At 44.9% G+C, this 19,654-nt stretch overlaps 1 protein-coding gene across 2 annotated transcripts; it reads left to right on the top strand.

Annotated features, from left to right (window-relative positions):
• The first annotated feature begins 332 nt into the window (after nt 1-332).
• On the top strand, nt 333-9,537 carry npas4l (neuronal PAS domain protein 4 like). Of its 2 annotated transcripts, none has more exons than XM_084391761.1 (9): nt 333-446; nt 602-663; nt 1,536-1,699; nt 1,797-1,963; nt 2,357-2,453; nt 3,289-3,508; nt 3,848-3,957; nt 4,465-4,600; nt 8,163-9,537. In XM_084391761.1, the coding sequence occupies exons 2-9, from the start codon at nt 614-616 to the stop codon at nt 8,908-8,910; spliced, it is 1,692 nt and encodes a 563-aa protein (XP_084247887.1). In that variant the 5' UTR covers nt 333-446; nt 602-613; the 3' UTR covers nt 8,911-9,537. The 2 variants fall into 2 exon arrangements, with proteins under 2 accessions (XP_084247887.1, XP_084247888.1); XM_084391762.1 differs by having other exon boundaries at nt 354-446; nt 1,809-1,963; nt 8,163-9,529.
• The last annotated feature ends 10,117 nt before the right edge of the window (nt 9,538-19,654 follow it).

Genomic DNA, 19,654 nt, shown 5'->3' with positions numbered 1-19,654 from the left:
AACGATGCTAGGTTATAATCTCTAAACATTTACAAAGTTGCCAATTCTGTTCTGATTACTTTAGTGCATTCCAGCCTTAAATCACACAAACTACACACACTGTGAATCTTTGCATGAAGCTTGAAAGATGTTCAAACCTGATGAAATGCATGAAATATTGATTTTAGATAACAGTAAGAGTGGAATAACGAACACTTACTATTAATGATCTCTCTCTCTCTCTCTCTCTCTCTCTGTGTGTGTGTGTGTGTGTGTGTGTGTGTGTTGTGATGATGTCACTGGTTATTTTTACACTCTCGCGCTATAAATATCGGGTCACTCCTCGTGTCGTCACGGCTGAGTGTTTCTGGCTGAGGTCTCAGGTTGAGCTCGAGACTATATAAACACGAGAAACTCGCGGATCACACACACACTCTCTCACACGCACACACACTCAGCGGTCAGAGGTGAGGCGAGCTCTACAACTCTAACTCTAACCCTTACTCTAACTTTATACTAACACTGACCTGTCATCGGTTTTGCATGTTATAAATGTTTTATTCACCATCAATGAATGAACGAGAAATCTTTTCCTCTGTTTCACATGGGCTTTTTGCTCCAGATCTCGGTGAGGATGAGCGTCGCGAGCGTCAGACGGAGCCAACGCGCGTTTAAACGCTTCAGGTCAGTCTCGTGCACGCGCACCGTTATGATGCGTTCATTACATCTTGATGAAATTGTGCTGCACGTAATGACGTCAGCTGTTAATTGCCTAGCTAACAAAAATCTGTTCTAAGAAAGTTTAGAAGTAATTTCTGAATGTTCTCTGAATGCTTTTTCTTGGTTATGTGAACGTAAGAGAAGAGAATAACGGAATGTTTAATTTGATCATGTTGCAAACATGGGAGCGTTACTTTTGAATGTTCTCTGTAACAAGTAGTGAAACAGATGAACGGCGCACTAAAATGTTTCAGAAAAACCTTCCATGAACGATGTATAAATAATGTGTGTGTGCTAACGTTATGAGAACACTATTATGTTCTATTAACTGGAAGAACGTTTGTTCATAACATTGAAAGAACCTTGACACAATGTTCCTGTTAGCTGGGTGAGTGTTTGTTGTACTTACAACTCAGTGAGCTTTAGGGAGTGTGTGTGTGTGTATGTGCGAGAGAGAGAGAGAGAGAAATAGTCTTGTTTACTCTGAATAAAATAAAATGTTCTGACTTCATTGGCAGATATTTGTTCTTGTTTTAAGCACAAAATCACTTTATTTTTCACTGTTTAGAGAAAGAGTGTGTGTGTGTGTGTGTCATCAGTTCTCGTTCACAGTGTGTGTCTCTCACACCGGCTCAGTGTCTCTCGAACAGGATTATTACAGATCTTTAATAATAATAACTGCTGAAAGTTAATCAGAGGGGAAAGAAAAGCAACGAATGCATGTTTTGCCATAATTGATGGCCTGGGTTCTTCTGAGGCTCTGAATGAGAAACTGTTGGTTGCAGATGTTGTCTGACCGTGTGTGTGTGTGTATGTGTGTGTGTGTTCTGCTGCAGGTCCACTAAAGGAGCATCTAAAGCACGTCGCGATCTGATCAACGCTGAGATCCGGAGCCTTCGGGAGCTTCTTCCCATCGGATACGAGGATCAGGAGCGTCTGTCGTACCTGCACTCCATGGCCCTTATCTGCACCTTCATCAGGAAGAGTGTTCTGCTCACAGGTACACACACACACACACACACACTCCCGTCTCAGATCTGAGTCTGAATCTCTGCTTGATCTCAGATCTGAACATGATTGGTCTCTGCTTGATCCAGGTGTTGGTCCAGGTGTTGGTCCAGGTGTTGCTGAGGACATCAGTGGAGGCTCTGCTCTGAACGAGAGCTTTCTTCAAGCCTTGCCTGGATTTATTGTTGCTGTGACCAAAGAGGGGAAACTGCTGTATGTGTCGGAGAACGTGGGAGAATATCTCGGCCTGTCGATGGTGAGTTTCTGTTCTGTTTCATATGAACTTAATGATCTGAATAATGACTTCTGTAGAGATGCTTTACACATGAATCCGAATTAGTCTCAGATTTGATGAAGTTTGCATGTTTATCACTGTGAAGCTGCTGTGAATCTGCACTGTATAAAGCGCTGTAGAAATAAACTCGACTCGACTCACAATATAGAGTTTCACAGCAGCTTTACAGTGATAACAGGAGATTACAGTAACAGAGATTAGGCTTTACAGCAGATCTAGAATAAAGTTATTGTCCAGATAAAGTTAGTTTGATTGATTCACTTCCGTTGTGAAGATCATTAGTTGTTTAGATCATTATCTCTTCACTCTCAGTGGTTATGTTGAGTGTGTGTAAGCGTGTGTGTTGTTCCACAGGTGGACGTGCTTCAGGGAGACTCGCTCTGTGATATGATGGACAGTCGAGATGCAGAAGCGCTGAAGCTGGTTCTGAGAGATCCGGACGACTCCTCAGGTGTGTGTGTGTCGGATCCCAGCGTTCTCCTGCGTGTGTGTGTGTGTGTGAGTGTGTGTGTGTCGGATCCCAGCGTTCTCCTGCGTGTGTGTGTGTGTGTCGGATCCCAGCGTTCTCCTGCATGTGTGTGTGTGTGTGTGTGTGTGTGTCGGATCCCAGCGTTTTCCTGCGTGTGTGTGTGTATGTTGGATCCCAGCGTTCTCCTGCGTGTAAGTGTGTGTGTGTGTGTGTGTCGGATCCCAGCGTTCTCCTGCGTGTGTGTGTGTATGTTGGATCCCAGCGTTCTCCTGCGTGTGTGTGTGTCGGATCCCAGTGTTCTCCTGCATGTGAGTGTGTGTGTGTGTGTGTGTCGGATCCCAGCGTTTTCCTGCGTGTAAGTGTGTGTGTGTGTGTCGGATCCCAGCGTTCTCCTGCGTGTGTGTGTGTATGTTGGATCCCAGCGTTCTCCTGCATGTGAGTGTGTGTGTGTGTGTGTGTGTATGTTGGATCCCAGCGTTCTCCTGTGAGTGTGAGTGTGTGTGTGTGTCGGATCCCAGCGTTCTCCTGCGTGTGTTTGTGTGTGTGTGTGTGTGTGTGTGTGTGTGTGTGTGTGTCGGATCCCAGCGTTCTCCTGCGTGTGTTTGTGTGTGTGTGTGTGTGTGTGTGTGTGTGTGTGTGTCGGATCCCAGCATTCTCCTGCGTGTGTGTGTGTGTATGTTGGATCCCAGCGTTCTCCTGTGTGTGTGTGTGTGTGTGTGTGTGTGTGTGTGTGTGTGTCAGATCCCAGCGTTCTCCTGCATGTGTGTGTCCTGATCCAGATCTGATGTGTGTGTGTGTGTGTGTGTGTGTGTCTCAGAGAGGAGTCTGGTGTGTCGGATGCGCTCCTCCAAGGCCTTCCGGCTCCGGCACGGCTGCGGCTCGATGCTGGTGAAGGGACGGTTCCTGAACTCCTGCGTGTTCGTGGCTCTCTGTTCGCCCACCGCCGACAGACTGCAGGATCTCCACACACTCCACACACTCCACACACTCCACACACTCCACCGGCCCGACATGAGCCTCGCACACGCCCCCTACAGGTACATCACACACACCTCTTCTTCTTCTCAGTGTTTCTGTCTCGTTTTCCAGCACAAATATCTAAACATTCTTAAATCAAGATATAAAATAACTGAAGATATTAAGACTTGTTTCATGAAAAATGAAGTGAGTTTGTGCTTAAAACAAGAACAAATATCTGTCAGTGGAGTCAGAAAAATAATCTTGTTTTCTCTTTGAATAAAGTTTATTTTTCTGACTCCATTGGCAGATATTTGTTCTTGTTTAAGCACAAAATCACTTTATTTTTCGGACACCAAGACGTCATTATTAGGACATGAGTGATTTGATGTGTTGAATGAAGGTTTATGTTTTCGCAGTGTCTTCTTCCACCTGGGTTTCTCAGCGGAGGAGCTGATTGGTCGATCGTGGTACAGCCTCCTGCACCCTGATGACATCACGCTCGCCGCCCGCTGCCACACGACACTCCGTGAGTCACACAAACAGGAAGAAACAAACACTTTTATTCTGCAAGGATGCATTAAATAGATCAAAAGTGAAAGTACAGACATTTATAATGTTACAAAAGATTCTGTTTCAAATAAATGCTGTTCTTTTCAACTTTCTATTCATCTAAGTATTCTGAAAAATAAAAATGTATCAGTTTCCACAAAAATATTAATCATAATGATAATCATAAATGTTTCTTTATCATCAAATCATCATATTAGAATGATTTGTGACGGATCATGTGACACTGAAGACTGGAGTAATAATGATGCTGGAAATTCAGCTTTGATCACAGGAATAAATTACACTTTACTGTATATTCACATAGAAAACAGATGATTTACACTGGAATAATATTTCAGTTTTTACTGCATTTTTGATCAAATAAATGAGCAGAAGAGACTTTTTCTCAAACATTAAAGCCCAAACCTTTGAGCTGCTGTGATGTAATGATCAGCTGATGTTCTGACTGGATCTGGTCCTGCAGTGCGAGAGGAGGGCGACACACACACACAGATGCTGGTGCGACTGCAGCGCAAGGATCTGTCCTGGATCTGGATCTACACTTGTGCAACTATAGGAGCAGCCAAAGAGTCGATCTCCTGCACGAACCACGTCATCAGGTGAACATCTTCATCCTCATCTTCATCTTCTCCTGCTCGCTTTACGCACACAGCTTTAGTTTAGGTTATTTGTATCGCACGTTTAAAAACAACGTGAGCTGGCCAAAGTTCTTTCCATTAAAACAATATTCCAACAGCATAAATAGCCAAAAACACAAAGAACATTATTACACGGCTCTGTGGAATGCTTGATTCTGATTGGTCAATCGCTCCATCCAGTGGTAAGTTATTCCCAGATAACAGCCGCTGAGATTAGAAACACAAGCTCATCCGGGTCACTGAAGTCATCAGCGCTACACACTCGCTATACACTCGCTATACACTCGCTACACACTCGCTATACACTCGCTACACACTCACTAGGAACGGGTTTTTCTTTGTGGAAGTTTTGCATTTGGTGAGTTAATAAAATATTAAAACTCAGTCGAATCAATATTGTACAGTTATGTAATTATGCCATCCAGTATCGTGGACTCGCTCTCTCTTATTTCACACAAACGCTGCGGCCATTTTGTGACTATTGTTTTGTTCACTGTTGGATTATAAGATAAAAACAGGTACGATTTTAAAACAGTTTAATCTGAAATCAATATCTCTGATCTCCATTATTATTTATGTGTTGAAATGCTGTGTAATAAGTGTTATAACTGTATACCGTATCTCTTTAATGTCCGTCTAGTTTGAACTTGCCGCTGAAACTGCTCTCTCCGCGGAAGCTTTGCGTTTAAAGAGCTAATAAAATAATAGATCAATATTTTGTGTCTTATTATTTACTTATGTGGCAAGTAGCCGTGTAATAAGCGGGATAATGTACATCCAGCCGGTTGTTATCTCAGAATAAACCCTGTTCTCCGCTTCGCGTCGGGGTCCTCATCACCCTGTCGGGTTAGTTAGAGAGAACCACCGACTGGATGTACATTATCCCTAACTTAATCACCACACCAAACCAAAATACAATTAAAATGCAAGACAACAGTAAAACAAGATACAGCGCATCCGGAAAGTTTTCACAGCGCTTCACTTTTTCCACATTTTGTTATATTAATAATATAACAAAATCTTATTTCAAAATGGATTAAAGGGATTAAATGGATTTTCCTCAAAATTCTACAAGCAATACCCCATAATTAGCCTGACTTCGTCATACTCATATTCTAGGCAGAATGTGAGTCTGATACTGCTCCATAGGGCTTTGATTATGAGGCGTGTCTTAACCGAACCAGGAAAAAACAAGAACTCTGCACTCAATTGGATAGACCTACAACCAATCAGAGCAACACAGTAAGTGACGTATGTAGAGCGAAGCAACACCGTTGTGGACAGAGCTCAACTGCACACACGCAGGAAGAAGTAGTAAAGTAATGAGTAAAGTAATAATAAAGCACTCCATGAGTGCGACCAAAGGAGAAACCACAATGACCACAGGGTTTTCATTGCGTCCCATCTTCTTATGGCGCTTTTCCACTGCATGGTACGGCTCGGTTCGGCTCGGTACGGTTCGACTCGGCACGGAACGGTTCGGCTCGCTTCGCTTTTCCACTGTGTGGTACGACTCGGCTCGGTACGGCACGGTTCGGTTCGCTTTAGCTCGGTTGCTTTTCCACTGCAGTTAGTACCGCTTCAAAGTGGGTGGGACTGATCGTTATAGTTGCCGTCTCTACTGCCATGACATCATCATATTAAATGCGAATTTTTCATTCCGGGTTTCCCCATCCGCTCCTCGGCAACCAACGTCTGCACGTTGCAGAACGTCTGCACCTCGTCCAATGACCACGATTCAGCCATTTCTTTTTTTTAAGTTTATACTATTTTTTTGATGCAAATACTTTTAAAACAGGCGCTACAGCGTTGGCTGTTGTCTACTGGCTATTTAAATCTAGCGGGTTTAGTGTCTCGTGTTGTAAATACAATGACGCTGGTAGTGATGATTCTGTCTGACCAATCAGTGATCTGCAGTGTTTCCACGTCACATTTTAGTATCGGTACGGTACGCTTGGAACCTCAACAGAGGTGGTACCATTTAAAGCGAGCCGAAGCGAGCCGTACCGTACCGTACCATGCAGTGGAAATGCGTCATAAGTGAGCCGTACTGAACCGAGCCGTACCGTACCATGCAGTGGAAAAGCGCCATTAGCGACCATCGGAGTCAGCTGATAAATTAAACTTTTGCCGAATCCCGTAGGAAGGACGGCAAACACATCTTTCCGATCGACAAATGCCTTGATTGCGGTTCTCTGTTCGTCTTTTAAAATGAATGCGCTGTCGATTTCTTTTATAACAGACGCGATCTAAACACCTCAATTCTCCTAAACATAGCGGAATCTAAACATCTCAATTCTCCTGCTGCAGTCGTCTTTGTTGAAAACCAATTCAACCCAAGTGCTATTTGGTGACGTTGGTGATTACGTAACCGCAGATCATCTGTCCATCATCGATTAAAGCCCGCCCTGGCAATTTGATTGGCTCGGCCTTCTGGGAGCCGAGCATAATTACTCCTCAACGGATCGAGTCCAGACCGAACTTCCCGACCAAAAAATGTTGTGGGCGGGGTTAGGGCTGGCACCCAGGCTACCCCATAATGACAATGTGAAAGAAATTAAAGATTTGGAAAGGCTCACACCTGTCTATATAAGCTCCCACAGTTAACAGTGCAAGTCAGAGCACAAACCAAGCCATGAAGTCCAAAGAACTGTCCTCAGAAACAGGATAGTATCGAGGCCCAGATCTGGGGACGGATACAGAACAATGTCTGCAGCGTTGAAGGTCCCCATGAGCACAGCGGCCTCCATCATCCGCTAATGGAAGAAGTGTGTAACCACCAGGACTCTTCCTAGAGCTGAGCGCCGGGGATTTCAAACAAACTTCTTTCACGTTGTCATTATCGGGTATTGTTTATAGAATTTTAGGAAAATAATTAATTTAATTCATTGTGGAATAAGGCTGTAACATAACAAAATGTGGAAAAAGTGAAGCACTGTGAATACATTCCGGATGCACTGTACACTCAACTACTAGCTCAACCATAAGCCTGGGCAAGCACTAAATACGCCGTCAACCGTGATTTAAAAACAGCCCAATGTAGTGCAACATCTAATATCCGGAGGCAGGTTATTCCAGAGGCGGGGCAGCAACTGAAGAGGCACGATCCCCTTTGGACTTTTGCTGAGATTTAGGGATCTTTAAAAGGGATGTTTGAGATGACCAATATTTATAAATATAAATAAAAATTCTGTACCATCCATAGTTTAATTTCTCTCAAGCAATTCATCAAAGAATTTAATGCAGTGCCATCATCTGCCTTCAATGGAAGATATAGTTGAGTATCATCTGCATAACAATGATACGCAACATTATATTTTTGACAAATAAAGCTGAGTGGTAACCTGTACAAAGAAAACAATATAGGCCCCAGACCTGAACCCTGTGGAACCCCACAACTACTGATTACAGAATCTGAGAGATAATTACCCAGTTGTACTACAGAGCTTCTGTCCTGCAAGTAAGAAGAAATGTGAAAGATGTGATGTGTGTGTCTCAGTAACTCATGATCTTCCGTCTGCAGTGAAACGGAGGCCGTCTATCTCAAACACAAGCTGTACGGCAGCACTCCGGTGTCTCCGGGTCCGACGGCAGGAGAGATGCGGATCAAGACCGGCAGCAGCTCGGAGACCGGCTTCTTCCCCACGCCGCCCTACAGCCCCACTTCCTGCCACTCCTCCGACTTCCTGTCTGACGACTTCCTGTCCTCCGGCCTCAGTGCTCTGGAGCAGCTGGTGAGCGACTCGCGCTTCTGCCCGCCAGCGTTTGCTGCGTCTCATCCGTACGACGACGCCGTTCCTGCCGTGTGTGTGCCGGACTCTCACCAGGTGCCCGTGTGTGTGCCGGACTCTCACCAGGTGCCCGTGTGTGTGCCGGACTCTCACCGGGTGCCCGTGTGTGTGCCGGACTCTCACCGGGTGCCCGTGTGTGTGCCGGTGCTGGACGCGAGCGAGATCCCGGAGCACTTCCTGTTCGGGCCGGATCTGACGCCGGAGCCCTCGCCCTCCGCAGACACACACACACACTTCCTCTACGGCCCGCCGGACTCCGGCACACTGGACACACATACACACTCGCTGGCCCATCAGATCCGCTCACTGGACACACACTGGCCACTGCTGGACGAGACGGTGATCGACGGGATCCTGCGGGATCTGGACGCGATCAGACACTCAGGGTGTGTGTGTGACGGGCTTGCGGTCAGACACTCAGGGTGTGTGTGTGACGGCCCCTCGCAGCTCCAGCACTGCCTGTACGCTGCCATACAGTAGATCCGGTCATGTGACGCTTACGGAAGAATACACACTAACTGAAGTCCGTGACTTACTCTAGTAACCCAGTATGGCATATTGCCATGGCAACCAGTGGCTGGTTTCCGTGGAGATTTGATGAGGTGTTGGTGAGAGCAGATTTCTCGTCATTTCTCAAGAATAATTTATAAAGCTGCAGTGTTTTATGTGAATTGTTTTAAGTCTTAACATTTACCACCACATCACAAATGATTTGAAAAATATCTGCTGATTGAGTCATTAAAATAATCTTGATTTTGAAGTTTAATTTTCTGTCTCCATTGGCAGATATTTGGTCTTGTTTTAAACAGTTTTTCAAGACTTAATATCTTCAGTCATTCTGCTTCTCCAGTAAATGTATCTTGATTTAAGGATGTTTAGATGTTGTTGTAAACGATTCAATAATAAGCTGCACTTAACTGAATCTACCTCATCAAATCACTGTATTTATTTTCTGTACTTGAACAGAAGTCTCACTCCACGAATGAATGTAAAGTTTCTCTCGCCGACTGTCAGAATAATCTATAATGTTTAGAGCTTATTTATATATTCTTGCTCTGTTTCTATTTTTGTATGTAATGTGAATAAAGTTAAGAGAAGTAAAACTGTGGTCTGTTTCCTGGTCAGTCATAATATATATATATATATATATATATATATATATATATATAAGTCCTGTTTAATATATACACTGTATATATACACGCAAAATCATGATGTTTATAATATCTTCATGTCTTATAGTCGCATTTATCAGGTTAGAGCCGGACAATAATAAGTAACATTTTGCAACAAAATAAAACATCAGGCAGAGATTTGCCATATAGTATATGTAACCCTCTTTCTGCGCGCTTACTGGTCTCTAACACCGCTGTGTTGTGTATGTTCGTGGCTGTTGTGTATGTTCGTGGCTGTTGTGTATGTTCGTGGGTGTTGTGTATGTTCGTGTTCGTGGGTGTTGTGTACTGTATGTTCGTGGATGTTGTGTATGTTCGTGGGTGGTGGTAGAGAGCGGGTGGTGGTAGAGAGCGGCGACGCAGACACAGAGGGGTTCGGGATAGTGGCTTGACCGTTTATTCCACAGCACGGCATCTATAGAGTTGATAACAAGAACTGAACTTAAGTTTTAAACTAACAAAGTAAATTTCAATGTACATGCAATTCAATAGCAAGCTCGCGCTCCTTATATTATCATACACAGCTTAGCATTAGCCACCACGCATTAATCACATTTAAAAGGAAGAACAAAACATTTTAACTCTCCATATTACTCTGCATTTAGGTCTTTAGCAGTTTGAAACACAAAATATCTCAATAAACTGAACTTTCATGCAATAACAACAAAGATATTTTACATTGCTATTTCCACTACCGGCTGGTTCGTTGTGGGGGACCCGAAGATGAGGAGCTGGGATGTCTACCAAACATAAGGTAGTACGGGCTATATCCAGTGGAGTCATGTTGCGAGCAGTTATATACGTGTGTCATGGAATCCACAAGCTCATGCCACCGGGGCTTCAGGTGCAGCTCTAGTGTTCCCAGCATGTTCATCAGGGTATGGTTGAATGTTTCGGTGGTCTCGTTGCCCTTGGGGTGGTATGGCGTAGTGTGGGTTTTAGTGATGCCAATACACTTGCATAGCTCCTTCACAATTGCAATTTTGCAAGGAAACCAAAACGGCAGAAGAAATTCCTCCTCAAGACCCTGCCCACTGTGCCTGCCTTTTAGTCCCTGGTGGGGTAGGCCTATGTGTAACGAACAAAGTGATCTGTAACAATGAGCACATTCTCCATACCACCCTTGGACTTCTCCAGCTTTAAGAAGTCCACACAAACCAGTTCCATGGGGGCACTGGTATGGATACTGACAAGGGGGGCCCTGACATTGACTGTGGGAGTTCTCTCACACTGTTCACACTAAGCCTTGATCTCCTGAAACATTCTTGGCCAGTAAAATCTTTCCCTTATCATCTGTAGTGTCCTCTCAAATCCCAGATACCCTGAGTCATTGTGATGGGCTGTTATGGCGGTTTCACGCAGCCTCTCTGGCAGTTTTAGTTGCTCCACCACCCCTTTAATCCTCTCACTGTGGCTTGGCTTGTGGTTCCTGCTCTTAAAGTGGAGGAAGGGACCGATAACTCTGTCTTCCTTCTGTCCCGCTCAAAGCTCCTGTGTGGTCATAGCAGGGAGTGCCTGACCGCTTTCAGGATCCTCTGTGACAGCTGTGTCCTTGCCTGAGACCTCCCCAGGGTCCTGGGTGGTTTGTGCCTCCTCATGTCTCGGTCCACCAGTCCTCACCTGCTGCGGGCATGACTGCAGGGTCTCCGCCACTTCCTGATTGGACACACGCGAGAGGGCGTCAGCGTTGGAGTTATCCTGTCCCCTCCGATACTGGATGTCAAAGTCAAATATGGACAGATGAGAAACCCATCACTGACCTGTGTCGTTGAGTTTGGCTGAGGTCATTACATATTACAGAAAACTTGTGCCCGTAGAGGTGGTCATGGAACTTATCCGTCACGGCCCACTTGAGAGCGAAGAACTCAAGCTTGTGTGCCGGATACCTCGTCTCAGGTGGGCTCAGGCCTCTGCTCGCATACTCAATGACCCTTCCCACCCCATCTTGTACCTGCACTAGCACAGCACCAAGCTCCATTCCTGAGGCATCGGTCTGCAGCAGAAAGGGTTGACTGTAGTCCGGATTGAAAGGGCTCCTCACAGTCAGCAGTCCACAGAAATGGCTGCTCAGGGCCTGGGCTTTTCTGTATCCCTCTTTTGTTTCTTTCTAGGGTCACTGGAGGTAAGGCGGTATAACGGAGCAGCCAAGTTAGAGTAGCCCTTAACATACCTCCTATAGTAACCCGCAAAACCCAGAACCGCAGCACTTCCATACGATTAGTAAGCCTCACCCAATCCTTGACCTTACTGATCTCCTCTGGGTCTGTCCTGATGCCCTCCGCTGACACCCAGTGACCTAAGTACTGCACTTCCTTCCTCTCTCACAAGCTGGCACTTGGAGGGTTTCAGTTTTATACCATGCTCCTATCCATAGCCAGCTGGAGCCTCTCTAGATGTTCATTAAAAGACTTAGAGAAAATAATTATATCATCAAGGTAAATAAGGAGATGGGTGAAATTTAAGTCCCCAAAACAGGAGGTCATCAGCATTTGAAAGGTGGAGGGTGCGTTTTGCAGCCCAAAAGGCATTCTATTGGCCTCAAACAGCCCCATGGGAGTCCTGAATGCTGTCTTGTACTTGTTGTGTTCCACAACCTCTAACTGCCAGTCTCCCGATGTAAGGTCAAGGGTGGAGAAGTACTTTGCTTGCCCTAAAGCCTCTAGAGCGTCCTCTATCCTTGGCAGGGGGAATGCATCTCGGTTGCTGCAGGAGTTGAGCTTCCGGTAGTCGATACACAATCAAAGTGATCCATCCTTCTTGGTCACAACCACCACAGGGGATGCATCAGCATCCTACAGCAGGACCTACAAGGTCATGCATTTCACTTTGCTCAGCGCTCCCCATCTTCAGTAAAGCTGTGTACGACTCTGGATGCTTCTCTTTGACCTGGTACAGAAACTACGGGCCATAAGCTGCTTGAAGGTGGGTTCAGGAGGCTTGAATGACATTGGTTCCCACTAGCAGAGGGACTGAAGAGCGATAGTCGGAATCAGGAACAACGAAGGTAGGTACAGCCTTGAGCTCTTTCCCCAGAACTTTCAGGTCGATGTGTAGGACACTGTGGTAGGGCATGGTCTGACCTGCTGCACACTCTATTGGTATTTTAGAAGACTGTAACTTCTGCTTCTGTAGAGCTGGGTGGCTCTGCCTGTAGTTGTGCGTAATACTGGTGATCTGCAAGCCGGAGTCAATGAGAGTCCTGCATGCCTTGCTGTTGACTTCTACTTCCCCTTCGTTCCTGGGTCACACTAGGGCTGTTTCCCCTCCTTCAGTGCGAATCCTCTTGACACGTGGGTAGGGCCCTTGCTGTGTACCCATGGATGCCCCAGCTGCCATGGGCACTAAGCATTTAAATGTTGAGCAGAGTGCACGTGTCCGTCAGTAGGAATCTTAGGCTGCTGGGCTTCAGCTAGGCTTGGATCCGGCAGCACTGCTCGGCACACTCTGGCTGTGTTGCCTGGCTCTCCACACCAGTAACAGGCAAAGCTTGGACTCTGGCTTCCCTTTGCTGGCTGGACAGCTTATGGGGAGGCAAGGGGTGGAGAGGTCATTCCTCAACTCTAGTTGTGACAGCTTTGTCATTTTATCTGCCTGAATGAGAGCTAACTTCTTAACCATTTCTGTCAGCGCTGATAATTCAGACATGTGCTTTGACCTATTTTGGTGTTTCACCCCTCCTGATGTTACATCCACCTGAGCATTTGTTTTCTTTGCTGTACTCTGCGTCTGAAACTTCTTAGTTTCTCTAGCTAGACTTCGGAGCTCTGCGCATTGGTGTGATTCTGGTGTACACCTCCTCGTCTGAAAGGCCTCTCATGAACTGCAAGTAAATTCTTAAATAATACTGCACTGCACGTAAAACAGAAATAAGCTGAGAATAATAATAATACAAATTGACAGCATATTAAATTTGTCTTACAGATGCACTTTTATGATGGACAGATGCACTTTGATGGACTTCAGAACAGAAACAGCCATTCACTGCCATTATCAAGCTTGGAAGAGCCAGGATTTTTTTTAAATATAACTCTGATTGTATTCGTCTGAAAGAAGAATGTCATATACACCTAGGATGGCTTGAGGGAGAGTAAATCATGGGGTAATTTTCATTTTTGGGTGAATTAACCCTTTAACACTACACTTCCCTATACATTTTTTTTTTTTTTTTTCAACAGAACATCCAAAATATTTTTTCAATTACAATTACTATAATTATGATAACTCACTTGTATATTTTATATTATTGATCAGTATGTGAATCCGTTGCTACACATGACACTAGTTGTGTTCTCATGGGCACAAATTAATTTAGATGAGATCAGCGAGAACTTTATTGATCCCACACTTGTATGTCACAGACTTCCGAAGCTTTGTTTGGTCACGTGCTCTTCTGCTCTGCTGTGATTTGTTAGATATGGTGGAGAAAACAAGTGTGACCACCAGATGTCACTAATGCGCATTGTGTTAGAAACTGTGAGTAATTAATCTCTTTCGGCTCAATTTGATGAAAGCTTCAAATGCTTCAGAAAGCCTCTGTTTCCCATCACTAGCTAAAGGTACTTGAATCTGTCCTAACACAGCAGTGTTATAGGGACATCTTGTGGACAACACAATACGCTGCCTTACACATGCAAAATCATGATGTTTATGATATCTTCATGTCTTACTCGCATTTATCAGGTTAGAGCTGGACAATAATATATTTACATTTTGCAACAAAATAAAAAATCAGGCAGAGATTTGCCATATAGTATACATATAGTGTAGTTTTTCCCAAGTGTTGTTTAATTGATCTGAATAATGAGCTTCTGTTGAGCTGCTTTATAATTGATGAACTTTCCAACATTAACACAGTTTTTTTCCTGTTTATCACAGTAAAGCTGCTCTGAATCAGTCTGTACTCTATAAAGCGCTGTAGAAATACGGTAAGTCTACTACACTCACCAATGAAGAAAAGAGCAAAATACAGGCAGCACTTTTGATCAATATAAAAGCTGACAAATATCACATCAACTGGTTAATCATTATAAAATAACAAGTGTAAAATACCAAGAACAGTAAATCATATTAAGGAAAGCCAGTTTTTCCAGTTGTGTGGCAGTTCAGGTCACTCGTCACACATTTAGTGCTATTACAGTGAATGTGTGTAAATGTAGTTTATGTTTGCGGCCACCAGGTGGCGCGAGTGATCCGCGTTCAGCGCCTCTCTGACATCACGTGGCTCTTCTTTACAGCTTTTCACAATTGCTAAGACACATTTCTTAAAACCTTCATTCTTTTTCTCACAACATTAAACACAAAACACAATCTTCAAACTACATTCAGAGAACATCTGACTCTTCTGGCAAAATCAATCAATCGCTTCAAAACCATTTAATCTGCTCAAAATCAAACAATGCTTTCAGATTAGACAAACATCAGTCAATATATAAACAGAACAAATTTTGCAATTGCGTAAAAAAGTATAGTACACATAATCACAATTTACAGTAGTAAGGTGAATACATTGTATACTGTATGCACTGCAAGTGTAGTATTGTAATGAAAATTGTACAGTATTGAATACTCTTGAATACTGTAAAAAAAAACTGCAAAAGCCCAAAAGGTTAAACAACTGTAAATGAAAAGCATGTTATTCTCAGAAGAGTTGAGCAGCTGCAGAATCAAGATCAGTGAGAGATTCCTTCCTCCTCAGCATCATGTGTTCATGTGGAGTCCGGCCTCACAGAGACTCACCAACCCAGCCGTGACAACATTCTACACACCTGCTCTTCCTCTTCCTCTTCCACCACCTCTAACTCATACTCTTCCTCTTCCTCTTCCACCACCTCTAACTCATACTCTTCCTCTTCCACCACCTCTAACTCATACTCTTCCTCTTCCACTTCCACCACCTCTAACTCATACTCTTCCTCTTCCACCACCTCTAACTCATACTCTTCCTCTTCCACTTCCACCACCTCTAACTCATACTCTTCCTCTTCCACCACCTCTAACTCATACTCTTCCTCTTCCACCACCTCTAACTCATACTCTTCCTCTTCCTCTTCCACCACCTCTAACTCATACTCTTCCTCTTCCACCACCTCTAACTCATACTCTTCCTCCTCTTACACTCATACTCTTCCTCCTCTTACACTCATACTCTTCCTCCTCCTACACTCATACTCTTCCTCCTCTTACACTCATGCTCTTCCTCCTCATACACTCTTACTCTTCCTCCTCCTCTCCCTCCTACACTCATACTCTTCCTCCTCTCCCTCTTACACTCATACTCTTCCTCCTCATACACTCATACTCTTCCTCCTCTCCCTCTTACACTCATACTCTTCCTCCTCTCCCTCTTACACTCATACTCTTCCTCCTCATACACTCATACTCTTCCTCCTCTCCCTCTTACACTCATACTCTTCCTCCTCATACACTCTTACTCTTCCTCCTCCTCTCCCTCTTACACTCATACTCTTCCTCCTCTCCCTCTTACACTCATACTCTTCCTCCTCATACACTCTTACTCTTCCTCCTCCTCTCCCTCTTACACTCATACTCTTCCTCCTCTCCCTCTTACACTCATACTCTTCCTCCTCTTACACTCATACTCTTCCTCCTCTTACACTCATACTCTTCCTCCTCTCCCTCTTACACTCATACTCTTCCTCCTCATACACTCATACTCTTCCTCCTCTCGCTCTTACACTCATACTCTTCCTCCTCATACACTCATACTCTTCCTCCTCTCCCTCTCCCTCTTACACTCATACTCTTCCTCCTCTTACACTCATACTCTTCCTCCTCTCCCTCTTACACTCATACTCTTCCTCCTCTTACACTCATACTCTTCCTCCTCTCCCTCTTACACTCATACTCTTCCTCCTCATACACTCATACTCTTCCTCCTCTTACACTCATACTCATACTCTTCCTCCTCTCCCTCTTACACTCATAATCTTCCTCCTCATACACTCATACTCTTCCTCCTCTCCCTCTCCCTCTTACACTCATACTCTTCCTCCTCTTACACTCATACTCTTCCTCCTCTCCCTCTTACACTCATACTCTTCCTCCTCTTACACTCATACTCTTCCTCCTCTCCCTCTTACACTCATACTCTTCCTCCTCTTACACTCATACTCTTCCTCCTCTCCCTCTTACACTCATACTCTTCCTCCTCTTACACTCATACTCTTCCTCCTCTCCCTCTTACACTCGTACTCTTCCTCCTCTTACACTCATACTCTTCCTCCTCTCCCTCTTACACTCATACTCTTCCTCCTCTTCCTCCTCATACTCTCTTCCTCCTCATATACCCATACTCTTCCTCCTCTCCCTCTTACACTCATACTCTTACTCTTCCTCCTCTTACACTCATACTCTTCCTCCTCTCCCTCTTACACTCATACTCTTCCTCCTCTTACACTCTTACACTCATACTCTTCCTCCTCTCCCTCTTACACTCATACTCTTCCTCCTCATACTCTCTTCCTCCTCATACACCCATACTCTTCCTCCTCTCCCTCTTACACTCATACTCTTACTCTTCCTCCTCTCCCTCTTACACTCATACTCTTCCTCCTCTTACACTCATACTCCTCTTACACTCATACTCTTCCTCCTCTCCCTCTTACACTCATACTCATACTCTTCCTCCTCTCCCTCTTACACTCATACTCTTCCTCCTCTTACACTCATACTCTTCCTCCTCTCCCTCTTACACCCATACTCTTCCTCCTCTCCCTCTTACACTCATACTCTTCCTCCTCATACACTCATACTCTTCCTCCTCTTACACTCATACTCATACTCTTCCTCCTCTCCCTCTTACACTCATACTTTTCCTCCTCTTACACTCATACTCTTCCTCCTCTCCCTCTTACACTCATACTCTTCCTCCTCTTACACTCATACTCTTCCTCCTCTCCCTCTTACACTCATACTCTTCCTCCTCTTACACTCATACTCTTCCTCCTCTCCCTCTTACACTCATACTCTTCCTCCTCTTCCTCCTCATACTCTCTTCCTCCTCATACACCCATACTCTTCCTCCTCTCCCTCTTACACTCATACTCTTACTCTTCCTCCTCTTACACTCATACTCTTCATCCTCTCCCTCTTACACTCATACTCTTCCTCCTCTTACACTCTTACACTCATACTCTTCCTCCTCTCCCTCTTACACTCATACTCTTCCTCCTCTTCCTCCTCATACTCTCTTCCTCCTCATACACCCATACTCTTCCTCCTCTCCCTCTTACACTCATACTCTTACTCTTCCTCCTCTTACACTCATACTCTTCATCCTCTCCCTCTTACACTCATACTCTTCCTCCTCTTACACTCTTACACTCATACTCTTCCTCCTCTCCCTCTTACACTCATACTCTTCCTCCTCTCCCTCTTACACTCATACTCTTCCTCCTCATACACCCATACTCTTCCTCCTCTCCCTCTTACACTCATACTCTTACTCTTCCTCCTCTTACACTCATACTCTTCCTCCTCTCCCTCTTACACTCATACTCTTCCTCCTCTTACACTCTTACACCCATACTCTTCCTCCTCTCCCTCTTACACTCATACTCTTCCTCCTCTTACACTCATACTCTTCCTCCTCTCCCTCTTACACTCATACTCTTCCTCCTCTTACACTCATACTCTTCCTCCTCTTACACTCATACTCTTCCTCCTCTCCCTCTTACACTCATACTCTTCCTCCTCATACTCTCTTCCTCCTCATACTCTTCCTCCTCTTACACTCATACTCTTCCTCCTCATACTCTCTTCCTCCTCATACTCTTCCTCCTCTTACACTCATACTCTTCCTCCTCTTACACTCCTCCTCTTCCTCCTCTCCCTCTTACACTCATACTCTTCCTCCTCTTACACTCCTCCTCTTCCTCCTCTCCCTCTTACACTCATTCTCTTCCTCCTCTTACACTCCTCCTCTTCCTCCTCTCCCTCTTACACTCATACTCTTCCTCCTCTTACACTCATACTCTTCCTCCTCTTACACTCATACTCTTCCTCCTCTCCCTCTTACACTCATACTCTTCCTCCTCTTACACTCATACTCTTCCTCCTCATACTCTCTTCCTCCTCATACTCTTCCTCCTCTTACACTCCTCCTCTTCCTCCTCTCCCTCTTACACTCATACTCTTCCTCCTCTTACACTCCTCCTCTTCCTCCTCTCCCTCTTACACTCATACTCTTCCTCCTCTTACACTCATACTCTTCCTCCTCTCCCTCTTACACTCATACTCTTCCTCCTCATACTCTTCCTCCTCTTACACTCATACTCTTCCTCCTCATACTCTCTTCCTCCTCATACTCTTCCTCCTCTTACACTCATACTCTTCCTCCTCATACTCTTCCTCCTCTTACACTCATACTCTTCCTCCTCATACTCTCTTCCTCCTCATACTCTTCCTCCTCTTACACTCATACTCTTCCTCCTCTTACACTCCTCCTCTTCCTCCTCTCCCTCTTACACTCATACTCTTCCTCCTCATACTCTCTGCCTCCTCATACTCTTCCTCCTCTTACACTCATACTCTCTTCCTCCTCTTACACTCATACTCTTCCTCCTCTCCCTCTTACACTCATACTCTTCCTCCTCTTACACTCATACTCTTCCTCCTCTCCCTCTTACACTCATACTCTTCCTCCTCTTACACTCATACTCTTCCTCTTCCTCCTCTCCCTCTTACACTCATACTCTTTTATTTATTTATTTGAATATTTATTTACTCTTCCTCCTCTTAAGCCTGGTTTATACTCGACGCGTCCGCACGAGCGTGAAGGTGCGCGCGGCAAAAAATGACGTCATCGCGGTGTGGGCGGTCGCGCGCGTTGGGTGCGCAAGGGCCCATTTCGCCTGGCGGTGTGCACGGCAGATTTTGTAACAACGCGTGCGGCGCCGCATCCGAAGATGAACGACTTCGAGCCGAATCTGGCCGAGCTCGAACTTCTCACCACACCAGCACCCAGTTTGCACGTCTAAATTAGTTGCTTACATTTAAAAAATGAGCATACAATAGCATAAAAAGTATTT

The sequence above is a fragment of the Rutilus rutilus genome, assembly GCF_951802725.1.
Source record: "Rutilus rutilus genome assembly, chromosome: 20".
Classification (NCBI taxonomy): domain Eukaryota; kingdom Metazoa; phylum Chordata; class Actinopteri; order Cypriniformes; family Leuciscidae; genus Rutilus; species Rutilus rutilus.
Note: the sequence above shows the minus strand (reverse complement) of the source record. Positions and strands in the feature narration are given on the sequence as shown.